Raw genomic sequence first — 21794 nt, 5'->3', positions numbered from 1 at the left:
AGAAGGTAGAAACTAGAAAGTGAAATCGGGTGTCAGAAATTAAAAGTATTAAAAATTAAAAATTAAAAATAGGCCTATGTGGCAATTTTAATGTGTTGGAAAATTTTGATTAGTTTAGTCTATAGCCTGCATGGTAGGCTCAGCCTACACAATAATTTCTTTTGAAAAGGACTTACATGGCCCTAGATGTACGTGTACCTCTACCCAATAAAATTGAGTCTCATAAAAAATGTGACCCATATATAATTATGCTTAGGTGACACTATTTGATTGTACCCTAATACTTTTCACACCCAATGATCAAAATACACTTTCAAATTTTATCTTATTTTTGTCTTTTTAAAAATTTAATCAAAATTGGATCAAAAGTGCTTGGGAAATAATTTTGAGAGGGAAACCTTAAACTTTAAATATCTCTATTTTATGTATTTTTTTTACTTTTATATCCAATCACACAAATTCCTAAGGTTGAATCTGAAAAATTGAATTGAATCAAATCGAAAATTTAGTTAATCAATTTGATCAATTTGATTTTGGTTTAATTTTTTTTATATTTTGAATGTTGGTGCAATTTTAATTTGTACTAGTCCTTAATACACGGTTACCCAAATCAAACTATATATGTTTATAATATTATATGAATATTTAATTACATTAATATAAGTATATAATGCTTCAATTAATTAAAAAATAAGGGATTTTTGTAATTAAAATGTGTGGCTAACCGCAGTAAATCAAAATCCAACATTCAAACAAAAAAAAATTAAAGAAACCGCAGCTACAATTCCCATTCTCAACTTCTCATTCTCTGAACTTCACTCCAAGCTCCGCCCATATAGCCACACCCAACAAGCCAGCAACCACAGCCGCCAACGAGCCTTGCTGTCCTTCGGCCACACAGCTTGCTGCCCAGTCATGTCCTCACCAATCGTCGGAGGCCATCGCACCAGCCGCCACCCTAAGCACTCCCACCACCTGTCGCAGCTTGCTGCCAGTGTCCTCGCATCGCAGCCATGCATCGAGTAGTTGCCACAACCGGTCATTTCCTTTCCAAATCTGCTTATCGAGTTGACGGCTTTGATGGATCCATACCCAGTCAAAGCAGACGGCTACTGCTCCTTCAACATCTACGGCGCCGGCTGCTTCTCCGTCAACCTTTGCTGCTCCACCTACTCTGCCGGACATGTTGACATTTGCCACCGCCCGTTGAAGTTTTTTGCTCCCGCTTATGTGTATATATATATGTGTGTGTGTGGAGTTGTATATGTGATATGTGAGTAGTGAGAAGTGAGTGTGGTGTGTTGCAGCGTGCATAAGAGAGTTGAGTGAGAGTTGAGTGATTGTATCCTCCTCCTCCTCTGTTTCTTTCCCAGTAAATAGTAATCTCTCGCTCCCGTGGACGTAGGCCGGAATTTGGCCGATCCACGTAACTCTGGTGTCAATATTGGTATGTGTTTGCTCTATTTATTTTGGTATGTGTTTGCTCTATTTATTTTATCCATCAATTACTTGATCTGTAAAACCCCAACAAAGTGGTATCAGAGAGTATTGTTGGAGTAGAATTTCAGATCGGAGAAAATTCCCAGTTTTTGAGCCTCTGCCCAGTAGCTCAAAATTTAATTTTGAGGCTACCATCAAACTCCACTCGTTGAGACGAAGCAAACGGCGTCAACCGGAGCTCCAAAGAGCATCAGAGTAGGCCGCACGCGCCTACACGCGCCTCCAACGTCCAGGGGACGTTTCCATGCGCCCACACGCGCCTCCACACGCCGGCTGAAGCTCGGGAGGTAGTCTCACGCGCCTCCACGCGCCGGCAACGCCTCGGCAGAACAATCCACGCGCCGGTGAGAGCACGGCCGGACGGCGGAAGGTTGAAGACGACGCCACGTCAGCAGGGACCCGCGCAGCGTCAGCGTCCAGTCAGCTTGACGCGTCAGCGGCCACGTCATCCGGGACCCTCGCCAGTCAGCGACACGTGGCGCCCAGTCAGCATCCTGGTCAGCGCCACGTCAGCAGCTGAGTTAGCGCCGCGTCAGCTGACACGTCATCGCTGCCACGTCAGCATAGTTGACCGAGTTGACTAATTTTGACCGAAGTTTGACCAGGCCTTTCAAGGCCATCTCAGGTCCGTTTTTCGAACAACTTAAGCCATTTCCAGGGTTTTTGACCTTTCCAGACGCAACCGTATATTCGATTTCTTGAGATTCTGCCTCAATTTTTCTGTACAACAAGTTAGTGCTTAAAAATCAATGGAGGAATCAGACTCGGGTACTATGATCAAGCTCACAGCCTCCAATTACACTCTGTGGAGGTCTCGGATGGAGGATCTCCTTAATTGTAAGGATCTGGCAGATCCTTTGGATTATAAAGGTATGAAACCAGATTCCATCAAAGATGACGATTGGAGAAGAATGAATAGGAAGACCATTGGTCAAATCAGACAATGGATTGACCACAAGGTATATCATCACGTCGCACAAGAGACTGATGCTTATAGTCTTTGGGAGAAGCTGGAAAACATGTACCAAGCCAAGACTGCCCGCAACAAAGCCATGTTAATGAGACGGCTTGTTAATCTGAAGTTAAAAAGTGGGACCTCTATAGCTGAACATACTAGTGAGTTCCAAAATCTAGTAAATCAGCTTTCATCAGTAAAGATGGATCTTGGCGATGAAGCAGAAGCATTGTTGCTTCTTAGCTCCTTACCAGATAGCTGGGAGACATTGGTCATCACTCTCAGCAATTCAGCTCCTGACGGCAAACTTACCATGGCGATGGTAAAAGATGCCTTATTCAACGAAGAGGCCAGGAGAAAAGAAACAGGTGCAGATCAGTCACAAGCCTTTGTTACTGAAACCAGAGGCCAACCTCAAGAAAGTACCAGTACCAGAAGTCGAGGTAGAGGCAGAGGTAGAAGCAAATCTAGAGGAAGATCCCAGGATCGCAGCAGATTCAGTGATGGTAAAAATTGGCAGAGAGGGAAAATCTCTTGCTACTATTGTGGCATTGAAGGCCACATGAAGAAAGATTGTCGAAAATTTCGACGGGATCATGGTCAAAGCCGCCAGCAACAAAAGAAGGAGGAAGGTGAGAACTCGGTCACCTTAACTCAAGATATATCAGTTTTCTCAATTGATGAAGATGCATGTTGTCATATTGGGAACCACGACACTGAATGGGTGGTAGACACAGCAGCCTCCTACCATGCCACTCCCCACAAAGAATTCTTCACGATGTATAAATCTGGAGATTTTGGTACAGTAAAGATGGGGAACACTAGTTCTTCTCAGATCGTGGGAATCGGAGATGTGCAGATTGTGACCAATATTGGTTGCACCATAACACTAAAGGATGTGCGACATGTCCCAGACCTTCTGCTAAACCTTATTTCTAGGGCAGCCCTTGATAAACAGGGCTACGAAAGCTACTTTGGGAAAGGTGCTTGGAAATTATCAAAAGGTAATTTGACAATAGCACGAGGACGCATTTGCTGCACATTGTACAAAACGCAGATGAAGATATGTACTGATGCCATCAATGCAGTGGAAGATGAAGCATCACCAAACCTATGGCATAAGAGACTCGGACACGTGGGAGAAAAAGGGCTCCTTACACTGGCGAAGAAGGCATTTATCAAAATCACAAAAGGTATTGCCTTAAACCCATGTGATCATTGCTTATTTGGGAAACAGCATAGAGTTTCATTTAGTTCCTCTATGAAGAGAAGGTCAAAGCCATTGAGTTTGGTACATTCTGATGTATGTGGACCCATTGAAGTAGAATCAATCGGCGGCAACAGGTATTTTGTTACCTTTATTGATGACGCTTCAAGGAAAGTGTGGATATATTTTCTGAAAACAAAAGACCAGGTTTTTAAATATTTCAAGGAATTTCATGCTATGGTGGAGAGGCAAACAGGGAAGAAATTGAAGTGCCTCCAGACAGACAATGGAGGCGAGTATACTTCCAACGAGTTCAGAGCATACTGTACTGAACGTGGTATTAGGCATGAAAAGACGGTCCCACGTACCCCACAACATAATGGTGTAGCTGAGAGAATGAATCGGACCATTATGGAGAGAGTTAGAAGCATGCTCAGTATGACTAAATTACCTAAGCCATTCTGGGGGGAAGCTATTCGTGCCGCATGTTACCTTATTAACAGATCACCGCCAGCACCACTTAACTTTGGAATTCCAGAGAAAGAATGGACCAGAAGAAAAGTTTCTTACACTCATCTAAGAGTGTTTGGGTGCAAAGCTTTTGCATATATATCTAATGAGCAGAGGCAAAAGCTCGACGCGAAGTCCATTCCATGTATCTTTATTGGCTATGGAGATGGTGAATTCGGCTACAGATTATGGGATCCAGAGAGGAAGCAGGTCATCAGATCGAGAGATGTGGTTTTCCATGAAAACCAGGTGTTTGAGGACTTTGAACCACAAACAAAGTCTAACCAGCCTAGTTCCAATGATCCAGTCATTGTAACAGATCCTACACCATCATATTCTCCCACAAACCATGGAGAATTGCAGGATGATCCTTTGGAAACAAATGTAGAAGGTGTTGAGCAGAGGGAGCAACAACCCCCTTCACCAGAAATTGCAGAATCATCACATCAGTCAGATGATGAGGTATATCCTCCTCCAGAAGAAGCTGAGCCCAGAAGATCTGAAAGAGGTCGTATTCTGATTTCGTCGAGAAGATATCCAGAATCAGAATATCTTTTACTCACTGATGAGGGGGAGCCAGAAAGTTTCCAAGAGGTCCAGTCTCATACCGACAAAGCCAAATGGATAGAAGCTATGAAAGCAGAGGTGAATTCTTTACATAAGAATCAAACGTATGAGCTGGTAAGACTTCCCAAAGGGAAGAGAGCATTAAGGAACAAGTGGGTGTTCAAGCTTAAGAAAGATGGCAGTGGACAAATTGTGACGCACAAAGCCAGATTAGTCGTTAAAGGTTTCGAACAGAAGAAAGGTGTTGACTTTGACGAGATATTTTCGCCAGTAGTGAAAATGACAACAATTCGAGTCATACTCGGATTAGTAGCCAAGTTAAATCTAGAGCTTGAACAAATGGATGTAAAGACAGCCTTCCTACATGGAGACTTGGAAGAAGACATCTACATGGAGCAACCAGAAGGATTTGAAGTTCCAGGGAAAGAACATCTAGTCTGCAGGTTGAAGAAAAGTCTCTACGGTCTTAAGCAAGCACCGAGACAGTGGTATAGAAAATTTGACTCTTTCATGGTGAGTCACGGATATAAAAGAACTGCAGCAGATCAGTGTGCATATGTTCAGATATTTCCGGATGGTAGTCTTGTCATGCTACTACTCTATGTTGATGACATGTTGATCATTGGTCAGGATGCAAGCAAGATCAACAAGCTAAAGATGGAGTTGTCTAAGTCTTTTGAAATGAAGGACTTAGGCCCAGCTCAGCAGATCCTAGGCATCAGGATCAGTCGTGACAGGAAAGCCAGAAAGTTATGGTTATCACAGGAGAAGTATATTGAACGAGTAATCAAAAAGTTCAACATGGAAAGTGCCAAGCCAGTAAGTACTCCACTGGCCAATCATTTCAAGCTAAGCAAGAAGTTGGCTCACTCATCAAGGGAAGAAATGTCAATAGTCCCATACTCATCAGCAGTTGGAAGCTTGATATACGCAATGGTATGTACGAGACCAGACATTGCCCACGCTGTAGGTGTTGTGAGCAGGTTTCTTTCCAATCCAGGGAAAGACCATTGGGAAGCTGTGAAATGGATTCTCAAGTACTTGAAAGGTACATCGGGATTATGCTTATGTTTCGGGGAAGCTGAACCAATCTTGGAGGGTTACACTGATGCAGACATGGCTGGTGATCTTGATGGAAGAAAGTCCACATCAGGTTTTTTGTTCACCTTTGTAGGGGGAGCTGTATCATGGCAGTCAAAATTGCAAAAGTGTGTTGCCCTATCCACAACAAAAGCAGAATATATTGCCGCAGCGGAAGCTGGGAAGGAGATGTTGTGGTTAAAATGGTTCCTTCAAGAGTTAGGAGTCAAACAGGAAGAATACAAGGTACATTGTGATAGTCAGAGTGCACTGGACTTGAGCAAGAATTCAATGTACCATTCCCGAACAAAACATATTGACATTCGCTATCATTGGATACGCGAAGTGATGGAACAACAACTGTTGAAGCTAGTTAAAATTCATACTAAAGAGAATCCGGCAGACATGTTAACAAAAGGGGTAACCTATGAGAAGCTCCAGCTATGTAGGGATATAGCTGGGATGGATGTCAATTGAAGATTAACATATTATTCTCCTCCTATGGGTATGGAGGGGGAGAATTGATGGATCCATACCCAGTCAAAGCAGACGGTTGCTGCTCCTTCAACATCTACGGCGCCGGCTGCTTCTCCGTCAACCTTTGCTGCTCCACCTACTCTACCGGACATGTTGACATTTGCCACCGCCCGTTGAAGTTTTTTGCTCTCGCTTATGTGTATATATATATGTGTGTGTGTGGAGTTGTATATGTGATATGTGAGTAGTGAGAAGTGAGTGTGGTGTGTTGCAGCGTGCATAAGAGAGTTGAGTGAGACTTGAGTGATTGTATCCTCCTCCTCCTCTGTTTCTTTCCCAATAAATAGTAATCTCTCGCTCCCGTGGACGTAGGCCGGAATTTGGCCGAGCCACGTAACTCTGGTGTCAATATTGGTATGTGTTTGCTCTATTTATTTTATCCATCAATTACTTGATCTGTAAAACCCCAACAGGCTTGATGTCACATTTGTCACCACCCTGCCCATCCTGGCCTCCTTTGCTGTCTCGCAAAAAAATCTGACAGCTTTGAATAAAATGCAAATCCATTCTTTTATTTCACTTCTCTAATGGATTCTTAAAACTCTGTTTTTATAATTGTTTTGGAAAAATCTTGCTAGATCTACTACAAAATCTACAAGAATCTTATTAAATCAATTTTATTGATGTTAAAATCTAGTTGCGAAATCTTACTCGGTTTCGATCTAATATCCAATTTAATCTGCCGATTAACTATACTGTCCATTAATAAGGTATTTAGTTTGATTTTGGTTAAAAAATTTTGAACTAATGAATTGGTTCCGTTTAGTAAATAGAGGTTAAATGCTCAAATCGTGAACAACCCTACTTATCATGCAGTTACACAATGTAAATGTCATCAACACCATAAGTGTTTTTGACACACATCTTGTAAATACCAACTTAATCCAAAATTTTAAGCTTATTGGATCTTGGACCCAACCATGTATATAAAAACTCATTATCCCCTCAATTTTTTCAATGAGGAACAAACTCACAAATGGAATTTTCAATAATCTCCCTCTTACTTGTGAATTCTAACTGCTCCCCCTTGAACGGAAACTCCCCCACTTATGAGTTCCAACTGCTCCCCTTGAATAAAAGTCATCTTTTCCCTCATAAGACTAATTCTCCAATAGTTGCTCAAGTGAGTCTTATCGCCGCACCTTACGTGTCTCAAAATTTGTTGGTCGATGAGAAACTTGGGTTAGTCAACGAATTCCTGCTGATGCTCCTTAATATAATTCATTTTCTTTCTTTTCTTTTCCTTTATTCTCCCATTTTTCTTTATTATTTTATTGCTATTATTTTTCTGAGTCTCTATATTCTCCCCTCCTTTTAAAAATTTCGTCTTCAAAATTTGCTGATTATACATGTACTAACCTCCAAAAGGAAAAAAAAAAAAAAATCATTGTACTTTTATTAATGACCCTCACTTAAGATGGAGGAATATCGTGATTACACATACGATTATGGGAGATTACAATAACTAATCAAAATTCTCTCAAAACCCACTATATCCTATAACTTAAAATACAATTTATACATATATTACCCTACGCTGTATAAAGTAAAATCAAAACTATAATTAATAGGTTATAATTCATAATAAAATAATATATGGTTGACTTTTAATTGAAAAATAATAATTAATAATTATGCTAATTGTTATTTGAAATTAATATTTGAATATTTTATTAAGTAAAAATAATGTAATTATTATTTTTTTGATTAACAATAATCTTGTTAATTTATATTTATAACATGATTATCTTATTAATTTATGTTGAAATAACATTATTAATTAGTTTAATAGTTTTAATTTTTAATATTAATTTAAGTTAATAGATTATTTTTCTTATTTATTCTAAAATTGAATTATGTTTCATTAATAATTTATATATTGTAATACATAATAACACAGTATATGATTACCTTATAATGTATTTTTTAAAATTATAAAATAGTTACTAAATTTTCTTATATTTACAAAATTGGTCCCATTTATAAATTGTGTCACTTATAAGTAATGAAAAAGTTATCTTAAATTGTTTCTAAAATTCACTTAAACAGTTTTGAAAAAAATTCCTTGGAAAAACATTATTTGCAATAAATGTTTATCACTTTTTTTCTTTTGTAAGAGTATTTATTTTAAGTGATAAGTGTTATAATCATTTTTTTTTAAGTGCTATCATATGGGGGTTTACTCTTGTTTGGAACAATTAACATATAAAGAAAACACATGACTTGCCTTCTCTGTGAATGTGAACCAGCGGAGACCGTAGATGGTAATGGAGATGTGTTCCGGGGGTCGGGTTGGCCGAATGTCCAACTGATGCACGTAAGTAGTGTCCGCATCCAGACTTTGCCTTGATTAGTGAGACTTGAGGGCGAAGGACGCCGATCCATAGGTTTGGTGCCGCACCAAGGGGTCCAAAGGACCCCTTGGTGGCTGGAGTTCCTATGTAATAATAGAAAAAAAAAAACGCATGACTTGCATCCTAATAACGCTTATCTTGTACCCTAATAACTAATTTAAAAAATAATTTTTCATATTTATTTTTTTAAAAAATAATTAATTTTTTTAGAAGCAATCAACAATTACTTCCCACAACTTTAACTATTATTCATATGCAATTATCAACTTATGAATTTAAACAACTTATGGACATGACATGTATTTTATTAATTAAGAATTAATAACTAATTAAAATTATATTAAACTAACAATATTATAAATATAAATTAATAGTACTAGAAGATAATAATCATGTATTGTTTTATTTAATGTAAAACATTAAAAATGTAAATACAAAAATGTTAAGTTCACATAAAATTAATAAATTTGTGAATTATAAAGCACTAAATATTAATTATAAGTATTAATTAGAAATTTTAATTAATAATTTAATAAAAAATTAACAAATTAATTCTTTTTTAATAGAAAACATTTTTAAAAGTCAATTAAAAATATTAATTAACTTAATCATTAACCAATTTGCTAATTATAAGATGCTTAGATGTTAATTACAAATACCAATCACAAAAATTTAATCAAATAATTTAAATTTGATAAATAGGTAATATTTATAATTTTAATTTTAAATGTTAATTGAAAATTTAAAGTACAAATATTATTAGTAAATATTAATTAAAAAATGTTGCTTAATTAGATAATATTTAACATGGTAATCAAAAATCATTAATTAAATTGTCAATTAAAAATCTCAATTAATTTCTATTTATAAAAAATTTTCAATTAAAATGCTATGAACACAAGTATTAATTAATTTCTAAAAAATGTTCATAAAATATTAATTAAAAATTTTAATGTAGAATGATTATTTATAAGTTTTATTATAATATATTAACTATATCTTGAAATATGATAATGTTATATAGCATTTAAACTTATTAAATTTAATTAATTCTTTGTAATAACTTTTTTGATTAAAAAAAAAATCCAACCCTCAAAGATCAGGTGAAAAATTTAAGTGAAAAGGAGCCGAAAGGAAAGCGAGGGAACTACCGAATCCCTAGAGAGAAGAGAGTGATTGAATGAGAATGAAGCGCAAGGAAGATGAAATTCCAGTTGATCAAATTCACGAGGACATCTCAGATTTTTCTTTGTCTTCTCCTCCTGCAAAAATCAGGATACTGGTATGTGAATTCGTCGGTGTCTCAATCTGCTCTTTTATTTATAATCTATTTCTCTATAGTTCATCGACCATTCCACACCTCTCTCTCTCTCTCTCGGTTGATCAACTATATGCAATTTTTTTTTTTCAGACTAGGTGATGTTCGTTATCACCTCTTCTGAATTTTTTTTTAACATATAGGGTTTTTTGAATTCAAGGATGGTCACTTCCCTCCAATTACCCAAGGAGAGCGGGAAGCTGGAGATCCTCTCGTATATCAGAAAGGACCGGTGTTGCCACGGGAAGAACTCCTTTCTAGTAGTGTGGTGCAACCAAATGCATCGGCGGCAGATGCATTGCCTTCATGTTATAATACGGAGGAGACGGCTCTTGTTCTCTATAATCCTGCGAGCACTCCATTATTTAAAAATCCAAGTTCGCCACCTTTTTCTGTTGTACTGAGGTCCGACTTGATTCCAGGTTTAAAAGGTAAGATTGAAATAACACGTGATCTGGTTTTATGCATTGATTGCATTCGGGGTTTTGGTTATGTCGTCAGTATTCTGATACGTTGATGCAGTTAACACATGATTGTTTTACCTCCTTGCATTTTTAATGTGAATTTTAGTAGCTGTATAACAATATCAAACCAAGCCTTACCCATTAGGCGGAGTCCACTACCTGAATCCTTTTCTGCCAATGCACAGGATCATGTGCACTTTCTTCCCACAATTTTAGTAGCTATATCATATTAATTAATCATTTCAAATTGCTTTCTCAAATTTGAATGTTCTCTATCTTTTTTTCTTTAGTGTTTTCTATTTAAAAGTTTGAGTTTTGATGGTATTCTTTTCACATTTAGAGTGTTTGCTAAAAATTAACGTTGGACTTTCAATGGTCATCAATATTGCCTTTTAATTTCCTTGATCATTTTCCGCACTTTTTAAGGGAAAAAATGGAAAGGAGGGATGGGCTTTCATGTTGTTGTTTTAGTGGGTAGGTTGACAAAATTAAGTGTTAAGTTCTGAAAGCTCAAATGTACTTTTAGATGCTGTGAACTACAGATAACTTGAACCTATCTTTGAATTTGAATGTTCAATTATTTGCAGTCTTTTGGAAATTGACCTCTAGATTTGTTTGATTTTTCCATTTTAACCTCATAAAATGATTGAAAACAAGATAGTTTAGTAGAAGAAAAACATAGCTGCTAAAAAAATTAAATATTTTCTTAAATTAGCATAAATACTGTCTTTGAAAATCTTTCTTAATAAGAATGAAGATTATAGAAATGACAAACCAAAGTATAGTAAAGGGAGACCAACATGTCTGCGGAAGAACAAAATGCAAAGAACCAAAAAATTACAAAGGTGTTGCATGTCATTCCCTAACAAGATGGGCAGTGGCAAACTCCCAAAAAACCTGAAGGAATGGGCCCAAAGAGGAGTCAAAAGCACTACTCTATCCCTCAACATACCTGCAGAGCTTATGCAACCATTAAAGGCTTTCGAATTCTTTTCAATCCATAAGGCCCACAAAGTAGCAAAAACTGCACTATACCAGAACACTTCTCCCGTCTTGCTCTTGCCAAAACCCCAATATCTCTAGAAATTAAAAAGTTCCAAAACATGCTTGGAAAATCAAAGTTGTTTTTTTTTAAAAAAAAATTAATTTTTAAGCAATTGTGTGTGTGTGTGTGTGTGTGTTTTTTTCCAATTTGCCTTTTATTTTTTGACCGATGATGATGCCTTTTGTTCTTTTCCAAAAGCTTCATTGTTCTTTCAAAATCATAGCCTTGTTCAAATCAGTAAGCAAATCCAATATTTTCAAAAACTTTCCTTTTTGAATGTTGATATTCAAACTCGATTCTTTCCAAACCCATCCTTTTTCCAAAAAATCAATTGATGACTTTCACTCTTTGTTATTTCAAAATTTGAAATTAGGGATTCTAAGGCCTCATTTTTTTTAAAAATTTTTTCCCTTTTAAACGTCTTACGACTTTAAAATAAACGCCTTATGAGCAATCTCCTCTATCCCAAAACCACACCATTATTGGTGTCTAGTTTGGGAGTTCAAGAGAAACACCCCCTCTTTCCCTCCTCTCAATTTTATTTCCTTTTCAAGGCCTTATGGCTTTATAGTATAGCCTAAGGGCTGTCCCTTCCAACTTGAAATCACGCCATTATTAGTGTTTGGTTTGGGCATACAAGTTAAACCTTCCTTCTTTCCATTTTTCTTTGATCTCCTTTTGATTTTCTTTTTTGTTTAGGTAAACATCCAATTAATGACGGCAACTGCTCCTAGAACGGATTTGGATGTCATAAGGTGCTTGACACCTTCCTTATGCATAAGTAGACTCTTGAACCCCTCTCTTTGCTAGTAGATTAACATTAGGATTTTCTTCGTTTTCTCTCTTCCCCAAAGATGAAGTGCGACTACGCTTTTATCTTAATCTCATTCTTTCATCCTAATCCTCACCATGTCGCATTCGGATGAAAACTGGAATCGAAAACTTGGTGACTCTGTTGGAGACTAGGGATATTTTGCAATTTTACCACCCAATGACAAAAAGGCCCTCAGGCCACCAAAATATAGAAACGAAACCCACAATTTGCAAAATAGGAGGAGAGAGTTCTAAGTAAGCCTAGTCAAAATGGGCATTGATAGATGGGATAGGGGCATCACTAGCATTCCACAATAGTGCAACCCTCCATGGCCTCCACCCTTCGTACTCCTTGTTACCAACGTTCATGCACCACACTCTTGGGCATATTGGCCTTTAATTGCAAAACCATTTCAAAGATATTTTACAAGATAATTGCCTTTCAAAACATCATAGGCAAATTGGAGATGACACATGTCCACCTCTCCCTGCCAACAAGTAGGCCCATAATCACCCCCAAGTCCTGTCATGTGAGAGCATCCTACTCGAGGGCATCTGCCACTAGGGTGAACAAAAGTGGAGATAATGTCCTCCCCTACTGAAGCCCTTGAGAAGCTCTAAAGTCTAAACCACTCTCCGGGCTACCCATTGACAGCAACGGAGGACACGCTCGTATCCATCTCCTCTACAAACCCCAAATCCTTTCCTAATAATCACGTTACCCATAAAACCTAGTTCACCATATCATAAGCTTTCTTGAAGTCCAGCTTAAATATTAGCCCCCCTTTGCCCCTTGTTGTCACATCCTTTACTACCTTATTGGCCACCAAAATAGTATCCAATGGTCCAAGATTTGTTAATCTTCAATGAAGGCAGATCAAGTTGTGGTCACCGTCTCTCTCGAAACCTCTCAGCCTCTTGTCACATCCTTTACTACCTTATTGGCCACCAAAATAGTATCCAATGGTCCAAGATTTGTTAATCTTCAATGAAGGCAGATCAAGTTGTGGTCACCGTCTCTCCCGAAACCTCTCAGCCTCTTAGATAAGTCTTTAGACAGGATCTTTTAATGGCTGGAGACCAAGCTAATGGGCGTGAAAATCCCTCACCTTTGATGGTCTCTCCTTTTTTTTTTTAATAAGAGTTAAGAAAATGGAGTTCACACTATTACCACCACTGCGTTTCTATGGAATTCTTTAAGAAACTTTATTACATCTTGTTGCAACATCTCTTGATTCTCTTGAAAAAAAGCTATCATGAAACCAACCAAGAGCTTTTTCCCTCATGTTTGATTGAAAATCAAGGTGATTCTAGATCTCTAATCCCTTCGTCATTTTTTCCAGTGCAGCATCATAGTGTTAAGCTGAGGACTCAAAATTATTGCATCTCAAAGCCTTGAGGTGATTTTGGATCTCTAATTGTTTGACCTTATTTTCCTGTGCAACATTGTACTATTGGGCAATAAGCAAGGATGAAGAGTTCATCCTTACACCAATGGCATTAGCCACAGACTCCAACCTTGCTAGTTCTTGAACATCCCTACTTGATAGTATTGGTCTTGAAGGAATTCTAGGCCAGACCTCAGGCACGCATCTTCGGTGAGATACCCTTTCTTCCCTAGCTAGGCTTCGGGAGGCTAAGTTCAAGCTTCATTCGACTAGAGGAAAATTGCCATAGTGGGGTGCGAAAGAAGCATATATTGCCTAATCCTCCTTCACTAGCAAATACACCTTGTTCAGTAATTTAGACTGATAAGGGCTATGGGATTTTGAGGCGATTAGTATAGATTTCAAGTGCGTGGAAAAATGTTTCGCCTCATGATGGATTGCACAAAGAATTGACCAAGAACATCCCCAAATAAGGATTGCACAAATAATGAAGGATGCAAGAGTCAACCACATTAAAAAACCAACACTCAAGGAGTGAATATTTATGTTAGGTTTAGTGTCAAACCGTAGGCACCTTAAGTATTTATGCGTTAAGGGGCTACTTCCAAGGGACTTATTGTAACCGAGTTTAACTTGGGGAGGGTATAAATATGTGCTTATTTCCAATTGTAAAGGACACTCTATAAACCAAAAAAAAAACTCAACATTTCTATACAATAGCCTAGTGCTAAAATTGGGCCCCAATGCCTTTTACCCTCCCTATCTCCCTCTCAACTTTACTTTTCTCTTCCTTTAATCTAAAGCAGGTCCCAATGCCTCTCTCTCTCTCTCTCTCTCTCTCTCACTCTTCCTTCTTCCTTCTTCCTTCTTCCTTCTTCCTTCTTCTTCCTCTCTTCTCTCTTTATCTGTCTCTCACATTCATTCTCTTCTGGCATTTGACAGCAATTCCATAATGCTGTCCTGCAACATCCCGCTTGTACAAAAATGTTCTTTCTGTTCTAGCCTTCTAGATTCTACCATGATTGGATTGGAGAGTTAGGAATGTAAACGACATTAATTTGGAGCAGGAGGGGCATAACTCAAATTCACCTGAGGGCATTTTAGATATTATCTCCATCCCCGGCTCATTAGGGAATTTGCCTCTTGCTGGGCCAACCACCCCAGAAGTATTAAAAATACATAATATTTGGGGGAAAAAAATACCTAAGTTATATTTTTATAATTTAATTAATCTTACTGTAGTACCAGCTGCTGGCACACAAATTCAGAGTTTTTAGGGAGCTATGGGGATAATAGGGAGTTGTGGGTTTTTTTTTTAAAGGAATATAAATTTACTAATTACCCATTAATTGATAATTTTATTTTAATTTTAAAGTTGTGGAAGGGCGCTAAAGGAACAATGTGGGAAAATTGCAGGTTGAGAAGTGCCTCATTTTCCTCTAGTGTTGGTAAAATAAACCTTACTTATTGAACAATATAAAATAAAAATGAAAAAAAATACATGAAGGTACAACATCTGAAATAAAAATGCATACATGAATACATCATGCGCGTTGCATATTACACCCATACTCATATGTGTGTGTGTGTGTGTGTGTTTATCTACTGGATTTGGGGGTGAGTTCTAGGTTAAGCATGGCAGCATTTGAGCCAGGGTGGGTCCAGGGCAGGAAAATACAATCCCCACTTGTTGCCTGAATCTGCCCTGGATCACAAAATCCATCCCAACCAAATCTGCCCCCATGGGGACAGATGATTACAGCATATCTGTCCACCTGGTTTCATTTACATGCCTTGATCGAATTGTGATGTCTTGTATGAATTTATTTTAGATGTGTGGTAAGGTTCCCTTAGGAGCCAACTGAACTTCACATTGGCATTAGCATGGAGCACATCATGTTATTTGACCTTACTAAGGAAATTATGGAGTGCTGGTATATAGATTCTAACTGTTAGTGTGTGGTTGCACTGTTTCTAAGTGTTGGGTATCTGGCATCCTTTTATGGAAGAATTTTGTGAGGTTTTTTCAATAGAAGGTTAATGTTATTAATTCGCTTTTGACTGTAAATTTTAAGGTTAGATCAGAAATGGCTTTTGAGATCCATTCAGAAATCTCTTCTGGGATCTGGATCAGCTATTTAAAAACCAACCACTCCGCCGCCCCCCCCCCCCCCCCCCCAAAAAAAAAATCTTTCGAGGTGGGACACTGATGGTTTGAATGGAGATCAGGGAGTTGACTTTGAGACGGTTGATAGAAGTGTTTGATTCTCATATAGAGGGGGGGGAATTTTGGGAGAATAAGGATGTGGATAACAGAAAGGAAAGGGTTGTGAGTGGAGATGCTGCCATGCAGGAAAGGTTCGGTTTGTCGAAATGAGATTGATGTGACTGATATTTTCCTTTTTAGTATCATCATCTTGTGAACAAAAGTTTAATTGTGTCAGTGGTGATCTTTGAGAAGAATCATGTGGCAGGGTCAAGGTTGTCAGATAAGGATCTGAGATAGGATTGTTGGAGGGGTCTGCAGGATCGGATCATAAGATTCTACTTGCTATGTAAAATAGATATTAAAAATTTATGTATGTGGAATTTATGACGATTCTTAAGACTAAATATTTGGTCCCTAAGTATGAGAAGTTAAAAACACATTTTAGGAATGTTCTAAAAAGCTTCTCTGCTCTGCCACTGTAATATTAGAATGATCACTCATCAGTCATCACTCATCAAAATACTAGAACTCAAATTCCAAGTCTCTGACCATAAGAAGAAGCAGGAAAGACAAGAAGAGAATCGGATAATCAGTAATCAGCAGAGCAGTCTGTACTGCTGTTTGTTGAAATCAAGAGAGTATCAGAGAAAGTCAGACTCAAAAGCTTCTCTCTGGTTGTTGAAGGTCTGATTTTGAGCTCTCTGCATTTGCAAGATTGCATTAGGGAACGATAAATTTGCAAGCTGATCGAACTCAAGAGCAGAACTGATCAAAGATGAGAAGAACCCAAGACTCCAAGCTGATAGAACATGAAGAACTCTGCAAGAAGTTGACCCAAGAGGACCAGAGCTGAATAAGCAAGAACAACTATGCTTATCAATCAACAACTGAAAAATAAAACTACTGCTGCTGTCGAGAGTGCAAGCTGGGCCTTTTTCTGTTCGTGTTGTTGAGAGAGATGAGAGTTCTTAGCAAGCTGCTGCTGTTGGTTGTATACAGAGTAAAGTGAATAAATTCAGGAGCTCTTTTGTCGTTATTGTAGAGGATTTGGGCCATATGCACTAACACATCTGCAACATAAATCAATTGGGTCAAGAAAAATGCATCGTTGGCCTCATATTTAAAGCCCAGGAACAATGAAAGGGGCAGTCCAACTCACTAAGCAGAATCAGTTGAATTGCAAGTAAGATCTACTTGCAATTCTCTGATTTTACTTGATCCTGAGTCTGTGTAGTTCTGGATCACGTGGGTACATCTCAATTGTAGGATCAATCCAATCCAGATCATGATTTTGATAACTATGAGCATTATGGATTTGATGGAATGGTCACTAATCCATGATTACTTGTTTTCAGTACATGGGATAAACTGCTGGTAAAAATATGAGGATAAAATCATACTGGCTTATTGGGAAGTGAATGATTGAAGAAGGAAGAGGCGGAGGTTTTAGTCAAGTGAGGAAGCCTGAAGCAGCAAAAACTGCCAACATTAATAATTTTTTCACCAGAATGGGTATATGACTGTTTAACATGGCTCTGATTGTCAAGTACACACATTCTCAACTCTTTTAGTTTTCTAAACTATTGTTATTGTTATTATTATTGGTTTCAATTTTGTCATTGTGAATTCTTTCTGTGACATGTTTCCACCTTTTCAACATTGTATACCTCATTTTGTCTAGTCAAATCAGTTAGCTTATTTGAGCTTCTTTCAATATGGAAATTGGACAATTAACTTATGGATTTCCTTTCTCTTCTGTCACTCAATAGATCATATCTTTGGGCTTGGCAGTCAGAATTCCATGAATTTAATGAAGGACAAAAAAACTGAAGAAATGAACGACAGCATGGCTATCATTCCATGGGTTGCATCCGAAGCTGCTGGAGTAGAGCAACTTACGACCAGTCCATCAGAGATGAAGGAAGCAGAAGCAACAGAAGTTGAAATGATGGAAATTGAGGACATGAGTAGGGATGGTTGCAATGAGCAGTCAGAGGATTTTAATGGAATGGTGGGAGGTGGCGGCGGCGAAGGTTTACAATACTGTCAGCAACAGCTGCAGCGTAGGACTCCACAGTTTTTCGGAAGTACATTTAGTTCTGTCACATGGTCTCGTAACAATTCGGTACAGCTCACTTTCTTAATGGTAAAAAATGTCATCTGTTAGCCCAAATTTTAGGAGAAGTATTAGCGGACTGACTTGTCGTCATCCTGATCCAATTAGCAACTTAGCTGTGTGACGACAACTTGTGTGTTTTCTGTAGATTTACCCGTATCTTTTGTGACTCCTCTCATTTATTTTTTTAAAAAATTTTTTGGGTAGACATGGTTCTTCTGTTTTCAAAGTTGATTTCTTGCAGCCCTCATTCAGTTGGAATCCTTTTTGTTTGTTTAGAAATGGCTTGTAATCTCAGCATTAAAGCTGAGCACTTTTAGATCCTGCATTTGCTATTTCAACATCAAGCTCTGATTTATTCATTCTGCAGCTACTATTTTTTGTTTAACAATTAAGTCTCTCTCTCTCTCTCTCTCTCTCTCTCTAGTCGTTGCCTCTGGGCAGAATGACTTTTTTTCGTTTTTTTTTAAGTGGGATGTTACTTAATTTGGAAGAGAGAGAGAAATGTTAGGACCGTTTTGAGGGCTCCGCAAGAGCTCTGGTGAACTGGTTATATTATGCAGAGAGACGCTATGGGCCCGTCTTGTTGTGAAGCAGAGTTCTTTTTGTACCCTATTTTTATGGAGGGAACTTGGAAAATAATAAAAACATGCTTTCTAACTTTTGTTTATATATATATATATATATAAGTTTTAATTATTAGAGAATAATGCAATATTTTTTTTTTAATTTTTTGTAATTATTTAAAGATTTAATAAAATTAATTGTGCAAGTGAACAGGGCCTATGGTAGTTTGATACTATTTTCTTAGGTTTGATTGGGCCATTGGTTGGATGAGCTCAACACTGTTTCATCCAAGTAGTTCCTGTCACGAGCCCATACTGTTTGGCATTATTATTTTATTATTTAATAATTATTTTCATTTCAAGTTGTGAGGATCGGCAGTTAAGACTAGAGCACGTTCTTTTCTTCTACCTTTGCAATATGATTCCCTCTCCTTTTGGTTTAACTGAAGTGAAAATATGTACGGTTAAAAATGCTCATAATTTTAGACTTAAAAGTGATTTATCGGTGAAGAGTCAATAACATTATTTTTCATCATATTTCTCTTTAAGTTTCAAAAATGTAATAAACCTTCTTTGAAGTTTGTCTAAACTTTCCCTTGAAAATCTTGTCTTTTTGTAAAATATATGAGGACGTACATATCTTTTTAACAAACCTCAAGAAAGGTCTTTGAGATTATTGAAATCTTGGAGGAGGTCCTTGACATTTTTAAAATTTCAGGAGAGGTGATTGTCCTTTTATCAAATTTCAGGAAAACTTAGTGTCTTTTGCCCAATTTTTTATAATGGAAAATATTGAATGATTCCCGGAGGTTTCCCAAAAACATAAGGACCTCCTTTGAGGTTTTTCAAATCTCACATACCTCCCCTCAAATTTAAATCTATGGACACTTATACCCCTTCAAACAAATGAGTTTGCAAGTACCTAAATATTGTAGCAATGAAAGTCAATTGTTTTTTCAATTAAATAGGAATGTAAAATTAAAAGTTGATTTGCATTTGATAGAGAGTCTCTTTTACTTTAAAGGTACACAACGTGAAATGAACTTAATAAGGGTAAAGAAGGGGGAAAAATTAAATAGCAAATGGATCATGTTGTAGTTTGTAATTAAAGACAAAAAGGAGAAGACATTTTTAAAGGTAAATTATACTACGTTGGTAATATATAATTAAAGGCAAAATGTGGAGAATTTATTTAAAAAAACATTATGTAAATAAGAACAAAAGAGGGGGGGGGGGGAATTAACACGTGTAGGAAGCTAGCAAGTCTTGTTTGAGACCATAATTGAAAAAAAAAAAAAATTTAGAAGGTATTATATTAATAAGGGGAAAAAAGTTAGACACATCATGTTTAGAAAGCTAGTAGCTCTTGATTAAGATCATAATTGAAAGAAAAAAATTTTAAACTTCCGTTTGAATACAAACAAAAAGTATACATGAGGGGATATGAGTGGTCATTGATTCAAACTTGAAGAGAGGTTTGTGAGATTTTAAAAACCTTAAAAGAAAAGTCTTTTTAATAAATCTTAGGGAAGGTGAATATCTTTTGCCCTTTATTGTTGAGTAATACTTTTCATTACAAGTTGTGATGACTAGCAGTCCATGTGGTAAATATAATGAGGAAATAGAAAGTCTCCTCTCTACTAGCAACATGGGTGGGCTCGTGATCGTCGAGTATATGGTGCTATTCACAATTTTTTTTTACAAAGGAGAAGTTTCATCATTTACCCTTGTGAATATGTACGAGTTAAAAATGTTCGTGACTTTAGACTTTTATGATTTATTGGTAAATTAAATAAAAGAATTTTTTATGTTTTTTTTTTTGTGGTGTTTTTTTTTTGCAATACACTTGCCATGGCTCTGCTTAATTTTTTTCTTTTTTAAAAAAACTTTCTAAAGGTTAGGTTTAAATTTCAAAAAATATTATAATAATAAATTTTAACTCAGTATTTTAATGAAAAACAAATTCACTCGTTTTTTTTTTAGGTTTCTTTTCAATAATAAATTTTTTACTAATTATTAGTGAAGATTCAAATAAAATTATTTTTCACAAGTGAATCAAACTTATGATTTTAATATCATTGTTTGTGACTATTTTCTTAAGTTTGATAGCACAATTATTAGTTTTAGTACTACTTTTTAACGTAAAAGAGACTCACCTCCTTTGAAGTTTGGTAAAAAAATAGAAACCTCACCTAAGATTTTAAAAATTCTAGGAACCTTCATTGGAGTTTGTCAAAACTTCTACAAACTTCCCTTGAGGTTTCAAAAATACCATAGACCTTCCTTGAGGTTTGCCAAAAAGAAACAGACCTCCCCTTTAAAAACTTATTTTTTTGCAAAATATAAGGGAAGATTTGTGTCATTTCAACAAACCTCATGGGAGATCTCTAAAATTTATTGAAACCTTGAAGGAAGTCCCTAGAATTTTTAAAATTTCTGGAGAGGTCATTGTCTTTTTTGTCAAACTTAGGAGAGGTTAGTGTCTTTTGTCAACTTTTTTCAATGGAAAATGTTGAATGATATGGGCTCATGAAATTATAGATTCACGTGCTAGGAGTTGGTTGTGCCCGTGATGTCAAGGGCCTTGTGTTGTTTAACATTATAGTTTAAGGTAAAAGACACTCACTTCCTCTGAGATTTCCCAAATGGCAAGGACCTCCCCTGTGGTTTTTAAAATCCAACATACCTCCCCTCAAGTTTAGATCTATGAGCACTCATACCCCCTCATGTATATTTTTATTTATTTATATTCAAATAAGTTTAAAAAAATAAATTTTTTTTCAATTATGCCCTTAATCAGGAGTTGCTAGCTGTTTACAAGTGATGCGGCTGATTGATTTTTTTTTTTCATTTTTTCCTTATTTACATAATACCTTTAAAAATAATTCAATCAAGACTGCTAACTTCCTACGCGTGATATGATTATATTTTTTTTTTCCTTTTTATCCTTATTTACATTATGTTTTTAAAAATATTATTTCCTAATTTTATTCCTCATTATATGTTACCAGCATGGTACAATTTGCCTTTGAAAATATTTTTTTCCCCTTAATTACATACTACACCATGATTCATTTGTCTTTAAATATTTTTCCCCTTCTTTACCCTTATGAAGCACATTTCACATTGTCTACCTTATAAACAAAAGAAATATCCCTATCAAAT

The 21794-nt window shown here is 36.7% G+C and overlaps 1 protein-coding gene across 1 annotated transcript; it reads left to right on the top strand.

The window, feature by feature from the left end:
- The first annotated feature begins 9797 nt into the window (after positions 1-9797).
- Positions 9798-18424, top strand: LOC131151996 (uncharacterized). The gene is made up of 3 exons (XM_058103539.1): positions 9798-9992; positions 10189-10459; positions 17717-18424. The coding sequence occupies exons 1-3, from the start codon at positions 9891-9893 to the stop codon at positions 18112-18114; spliced, it is 771 nt and encodes a 256-aa protein (XP_057959522.1). The 5' UTR covers positions 9798-9890; the 3' UTR covers positions 18115-18424.
- Positions 18425-21794: the final 3370 nt, after the last annotated feature.

This window comes from Malania oleifera, chromosome 3, assembly GCF_029873635.1.
Source record: "Malania oleifera isolate guangnan ecotype guangnan chromosome 3, ASM2987363v1, whole genome shotgun sequence".
Classification (NCBI taxonomy): Eukaryota; Viridiplantae; Streptophyta; class Magnoliopsida; order Santalales; family Ximeniaceae; genus Malania; species Malania oleifera.
This window is presented reverse-complemented; position numbering and strand designations above follow the sequence as displayed.

What these genes read in the sequence shown, in the direction of transcription:
- LOC131151996 (XM_058103539.1), top strand. Translation starts at nt 9,891, where the DNA reads ATGAGAATGAAGCGCAAGGAAGATGAAATTCCAGTTGATCAAATTCAC. An exon ending in CTGCAAAAATCAGGATACTG is followed by an intron (nt 9,993 to 10,188) that starts GTATGTGAATTC and finishes TTTGAATTCAAG; the next exon opens with GATGGTCACTTCCCTCCAAT. An exon ending in CTTGATTCCAGGTTTAAAAG is followed by an intron (nt 10,460 to 17,716) that starts GTAAGATTGAAA and finishes GTCACTCAATAG; the next exon opens with ATCATATCTTTGGGCTTGGC.